A 6356-nucleotide genomic window follows, 5' to 3' on the forward strand; every position below is an offset into this window, starting at 1 on the left:
TCTCAAAAAAAAAAAAAAAGAATAAAAAAATAAAAAAATTAGCTGGGTGTGGTGGCACGCACCTGTAGTCCTAGCTACTCTGGAGGCTGAGGCAGGAGAATTGCTTGAATCAGGGAGGCAGAGGTTGCAGTGAGCCGAGATCGTGCCACTGCACTCAAGCCTGGTGCCTGGCTATGGAGCAAGACTGTCTCAAAAAAAAAAAAAAGTTTCCTAATGAGGCCAGGCATGGTGGCTCATACCTGTAATACCAGCACTTTGGGAGGCCAAGGAAGGTGGATCATGAGGTCAGGAGTTCAAGACCAGCCTGGCCAAGATGGTGAAACCCCATTTCTACTAAAAAAAAAAAAAAAAAAAAATAGCCAGGCGCCTGTAATCACAGCTACTTGGGAGGCTGAGGAAGAAGAATCGCTTGAACACAGGAGGCAGAGGTTGCAGTGAGCTGAGATCACGCCAATGCACTCCAGCCTGGGCAATAAATTTAAAAAGCCAGGCGCAGTGGCTCATGACTGTAATCTCAGCACTATAGGAGGCTGAGGTGGGTAGATCATGAGGTCAGGAGTTTGGGACCATCCTGACCAATATGATGAAACTCCATCTCTACTAAAAATATAAAATTAGCTAGGTTTGGTGGCGTGTACTCGTAATCCCAGCTACTCAGGAGGCTGAGGCAGGAGAATCACTTGAACCCAGAAGGCAGAGGTTGCAGTGAGCCGAGATCGTGCCACTGCACTCCAGCCTGGGTGACAGAGCAAGACTCCATCTCAAAAAATAGTAACAATTAAAATAAAGCTGGATGCAGTGGCTCACGCCTGTAATCCCCAGCACTTTGGGAGGTTGAGGCGGGCAGATCACGAGGTCAGATCGAGACTATCCTGGCTAACATGGTGAAACCCTGTCTCTATTAATGTACAGAAAATTAGCTGGGTGTGGTGACATGCACCTGTAGTCCCAGTTGCTTAGGGGACTGAGGCAGGGGAATCACTTGAACCTGGGAGGTGAAGATTGCAGTGAGCCAAGATTGTACCACTTCGCTCCAGCCTGGCAACAGACCGAGACTCCGTCTCAAAAAAACAAGTGTCCTAATAGTCAGGCATGGTGGCTCACGCCTGTAATCCTAGCAGTTTGGGAGACCAAGGTGGGCATATTACCTGAGGTCAGGAGTTCAAGATCAGCCTGACCAACATGGTGAAAACCCATCTGTAGTAAAGATACAAATTAGGCTGGGCGTGGTGGCTCATGCCTGTACTCCCAGCACTTTGGGAGGCCAAGGCAGGCAGATCACAAGGTCAAGAGATCGAGACCATCCTAACATGGTGAAACCTTGTCTCTGCTACAAAAAAAATTAGCCGGGCATAGTGGTGGGTGCCTGTAGTCCCAGCTAACTCGGGAGGCTGAAACAGGAGAATTGCTTGAAACCAAACGGGAAGTTGCAGAGAGCCAGGATCACTCCACTGCACTCCAGCCTGGCGACAGAGCAAGACTGTCTCAAAAAAATAAAAAATACAAATTAGCCAGGCACCTATAATCCCAGCTGCTTGGGAGGCCTGTTAGGAAAGTCACTTGAACCCTGGGGCGGAGGTGAGCAGATTGTGCCACTTCACTCCAGACTGCGTGGGCGAAAGAAAAGCTCCCATCTCAGAAAAGCTTCCTGGCCAGACTTGGTGGCTCACACCTGTAATCCCAGCACTTTGGGAAGCTGAATCGGGTGGATCATGAGATCACGAGTTCACAACCAGCCTGTCCAGTATGGTGAAACCTCATCTCTACTAAAAATGCAAAAATTAGTTGGGTGTGGTGACAGCACCTGTAATCCCAGCTACCGGGGAGGCTGAGGCAGAAAATTGGCCAAGATCACACCACTGCACTCCAACCTGGACAACAGAGCAAGACTCTGTCTTAAAAAAAAAAAGTTTCTTAATAACCTAGTCCAAGATTTTTTCTTTACTCACCAATTCTACTTTTGGCCCCTTCCAGCCACTCCTGACCCCGGTTCCCAAATGCAAGTGTGGTACCCAGCAGATTTGGCAAACTGGCCTGTTTGAATCTTAGTCCCCCCTAGTGACAGAACCAGTTCAGATGGAGCACCTATTTCATCCATACGGCTACTGATACATTGAGGTAAAATGCCAGATCCTAAAGGCCAAACATCTGTACTACACAGTAATGGCACAACCCCATGCCCAAGCCCCTTTGATCACTTTCTTTCAAATCTCTGGCCATTTGAAGAGTGCTCCTTTATCCTATTCAACAGCTACTCTAGGCTCAGGTCTTCACCACTGGCATCTGTGGTCCCCATCTCACCTGCACTAGTACCAGAGTCTCCTGAAAACTTGCTAGAAACACTCAGACCTACTGGATCAGTCTGAGGGCAGGATTTCGGCATCTGTGGTTTAACAAACTGTCCAGGTGATCTCTATCTGTGCTAAGGCTTGAGAATTCGGGGTTAGTGGTTCTCAATCAAAAATACCCAGTCGCCACCACTCAGGGGCTTTTGGCTGTCACAAGGAGGGGCAGAATGTGGCAGAGGTTCTCCTGGCGTGCAATGGGTAGAAGCCAGGCACGATACACAATTCTTCACAGGGATTTCTCTGGCTAAGGACAAAGGCAGTATAAATCTCATTAATGCAGATTTAACTTTTGTATTTTCCCAGCCCCTCATCCATCACCCAGTGTCTCTTATTCAGTAATGTTCTCCTTTTTCAAGTCTGGTAATACACACAGCAGGCAGACACAGGCTTTTTTTCTTTTTCTTTTTTAATGACCAAAACAAAGCATCTAAAACCGCAGCTTCTGGAAGAACCACTTGTTCTTGCCTGTCTTGTATCTAGAAGGGAAAAAAAGGACATGAATGAGGAGAGGAATGGAAATAGTGAAACCATACTCAACCATTCACTGCCAAAGCCTACTTACCTCTCCTCAAACTTGACCTTGGCCTCTCGTCGGGCTTTGCGTTTAAGGGCAGGATCTCTGAAGACATCCTTATTGACGACAGTTTTGTCCAAGGGGATGTCAACAGAGTACCTGGGGACAAAGGTGGAGAGGAGAGGGAGGATTGGCCCACACATAGCCCAAATCTTTGTGGGACACTAGGGAAGCAGGGTCTGCCTCCTGAGAAGCAATCATCAAAAGTCATGTCCTGGCTGGGCGCTGTGGCTCAAGCCTGTAATCCCAGCACTTTGGGAGGCCGAGGCGGGTGGATCACGAGGTCAAGAGATCGAGACCATCCTGGTCAACATGGTGAAACCCTGTCTCTACTAAAAATACAAAAAAAATTTAGCTGGGCATGGTGGCGCGTGCCTGTAATCCCAGCTACTCAGGAGGCTGAGGCAGAATTGCCTGAACCCAGGAGGCAGAGGTTGCGGTGAGTAGAGATCATGGCCTTGCACTCCAGCCTGGGTAACAAGAGCGAAACTCCGTCTCAAAAAAAAAAAAAAAGTCATGTCCTGATGACATTATTTGGAAATCACTTTTAACATTTACTGCATTCAAGTCAACAAAATGTAAAATCTAATGTTTCATTCTCAGTTCCCACTACTTTACTTTTCTAGCTAAGAATCATCAAATCAGGCCTTTTTGACTTTCATTACGGCAGTCGGCTAACTTTCTACTTGAAATCATTTCCTTATTGTTCAAGTTCTGCCAATGCAGTCACTCGTGTGACCGCACAAAAAGTAGCTGCCTCAACCTCACCACATCCCAGCACCCAAGAAACAGCCCTTTCTGCCCTTTTATGTTTTGAGATGGACTCTTGCTCTGTCACCCAGGATGAAGTGCAATGAATGGTACAATCTCTCACTGCAGCCTCTGCCTCCCAAGCTCAAACAAGTCTCCCACCTCAGCCTCCAGAATAGCTGAGATTACAGTTGTCAGCCACATGGTGACACTTTGGAAATCCCAGCACTTTGGAAGGCCAAGGTGGACAGATCACCCAAGGTCAGGTGACCTGGCCATCATGGCAAAACCTGCCTCTACTAAAAATACAAAAACTAGCCAGGTGCACTGGTAGGCGCCTGTAATCCCAGCTACTTGGGAGGCTGAGGCACAGAATTACTTGAACCCAGGAGGTGGGGGCTGCAGGTTCCAGTCAGCCATAATCACATCACTGCACTCCAGCCTGGGTGATTGAGACTCTGTCTCAAAACAGCCTGGGTGACAGGGTAAGTCTGTCTCAAAAAAAAGGGAAGGGGAAAGAAGATGGATGAAAGACAAAACTGGAAACCATGGCCACTTTACGAGTTGAGGACAAAGAATTTGAAAATGATGTCAGTTCCTGGTGTTAGAATGGCTGCAAGGTTTGTCTCATTCAACAGAGTGAGAGAAAGAAATTTAAAAAATTCTAGTTCTTGAAATGCTCACCTTGTGGGCATCAGGTGATTGTAGTTATAAACTTTGACAAAAGACTTGATCTTTGACCTCTTGGCGATCTTCTTCTTGCCCATGGCAGCTGTCACTTTTCGGGGATAGCGGTCAATTCCAGCCACCAAAGCATGGCTGTAGGGGCGATCTGAGGTGCCATCATCAATGTTCTAAATGAACAAGAATTACATTTGTTATTCACTGAGGGTCTATTTAGGCCCTGTGCTAGAGGTAGGGCAGTGTCAAAAAAATATTCCCACCCTCAGGTCTTCAAGACCCATAATTATAAAAAATAAAAAAAAAAAATCACAGAAAGCTATGCAAAACGGCCAAAGAGAAACAAAACAGTTTATTCCACTAGGAAGCACCTGGAAAGGCTTATTAGAAGTAAGAGATTTAAAAGTAACAATAGTTAACATTTAAGAAGTACTGGCTGCCAGGCCTGGTGGCTCACACCTGTAATCTCAGCACTTTGGGAGGCCGAGGCGGGTGGATCATGAGGTCAAGAGATCGAAATCATCCTGGTCAACATGGTGAAACCCCGTCTCTACTACAAATGCAAAAAATTAGCTGGGCATGATGGCGCGTGTCTGTAGTCCCAGCTACTTGGGAGGCTCAGGCAAGAGAATTGCCTGAACCCAGGAGGCGGAGGTTGTGGTGAGCCGAGATCGTGCCATTGCACTCCAACCTGGGTAACAAGAGCGAAACTCCGTCTCAAAAAAATAAAAAAAAAAAAAAAGAAGTATTGGCTATATGCCAAGCACTGCTTACAGGACTTGATGTTTATTCACTTCCACCACTGCTAGTGAAGTGTACAGCCAAGGCTAAGACACCAGAGCCTCACTTCAGAGGCCAGTCTCGGATAGACGGGAGAGGGGAAACCAGGGTTACTCCATTATCCCCACAACAGCAAAACGAAATGGTGTTTTGCCAGAGCCGAGGGAAACCTCTCAAGCTACAAAAACATGGGTAGGAGGAAAACAGCGATGGGCTACAACACCCTACATGACCATTCTGACTAAAGGCAACTTCCTCTTCTTCTTACAGATTCCCAGCTGCAGCACCTCAGGTAAACAGACCACCACTAAACCTTAACAACAGGAAAGAACCCCCTATAGATGGGCATGGTGGCACGTGCCTGTAGTCCCAGCTACTTGGGAGGCTGAGATGGGAGGATCGCTTGAGCCCGGGAGGTCGAGGCTGCAGTGACTGTGCCACTGGACTCCAGCCTGGACAGACCCCATCTCAAAAAAAAAAAAAAGATATCCCCTATGATTATTTCAAGGATTACACATGACAATACCTGAAAGGCAGTGGGAGCACCTAGGAAGCATGCAATAAATGTCAGACACTATTTATTACTCCATATTTGAAGCCTCTGGTGGAGAAGGCGTTAGGCGTTAGGGAACCCAGTTCACCTCACATTTGCCTTTGCTTTTGCTGTGCTCTTCCTCTCTCAAAAGCTATCCTTCATTCACCATTCCCCCCACCGTGCTCAGTGACTACTGCCCCCGAAGCGGGCCTTGAACTGCAAGTCTGTTCGCCCCGCCGCAGCCGGCCTGAAACCGGGATGCAAGGACGCAGAGACCCGCTAGGCTGATACCTTCACGATGACAGCTTTGCGTCCAGAGTAGCGTCCAGCCAGGACAAGCACCACCTTCCCAGGTTTCATGAACTTGCCCATTTCTGCAGAGAGTAAGGAGAAAGGGCTGTTTAAAAATCCGTAAAGCCAAAGACGCCCCAGAGCCGACTCCTGCCAGCAAGCCCAGGTCTTGGGCCGGAACTTCAGACTGTGTTCACTGTTGCCTTCGTCTAGGCCTCCCGCGGGCCCTCCTCGCAGGACAGTATCGGCTACGCAGCCGCCAGAGACCTAGGAAAAGAACGCACCCGGTGCCGCCCCGGCCCTCGACCCCCAAGCCGCGGATGGCGGCAGATTGAAAGATTCAACACAAGCATCTACTCACCAGCAGCACCCACTCCGGCCTACAGCAAAAAGGAAG

General features: G+C 48.2%; 1 protein-coding gene across 2 annotated transcripts; it reads right to left on the minus strand.

Moving 5' to 3' along the window:
- Positions 1 to 2623: 2623 nt before the first annotated feature.
- Positions 2624 to 6352, minus strand: RPL27 (ribosomal protein L27). 2 transcript variants are annotated; one of them, XM_002748015.7, is made up of 5 exons: positions 6321 to 6352; positions 5960 to 6042; positions 4357 to 4526; positions 2911 to 3021; positions 2624 to 2824 (listed from the first exon to the last, which is right to left on the minus strand). In XM_002748015.7, exons 2-5 carry the CDS (start codon positions 6038 to 6040, stop codon positions 2776 to 2778), a joined length of 411 nt encoding a protein of 136 aa, XP_002748061.1. In that variant the 5' UTR covers positions 6041 to 6042; positions 6321 to 6352; the 3' UTR covers positions 2624 to 2775. The 2 variants fall into 2 exon arrangements, with proteins under 2 accessions (XP_002748061.1, XP_078230537.1); XM_078374411.1 differs by having other exon boundaries at positions 6244 to 6352.
- Between the last annotated feature and the right edge of the window lie 4 nt (positions 6353 to 6356).

This window comes from Callithrix jacchus, chromosome 5 (assembly GCF_049354715.1).
Source record: "Callithrix jacchus isolate 240 chromosome 5, calJac240_pri, whole genome shotgun sequence".
NCBI lineage: Eukaryota > Metazoa > Chordata > Mammalia > Primates > Cebidae > Callithrix > Callithrix jacchus.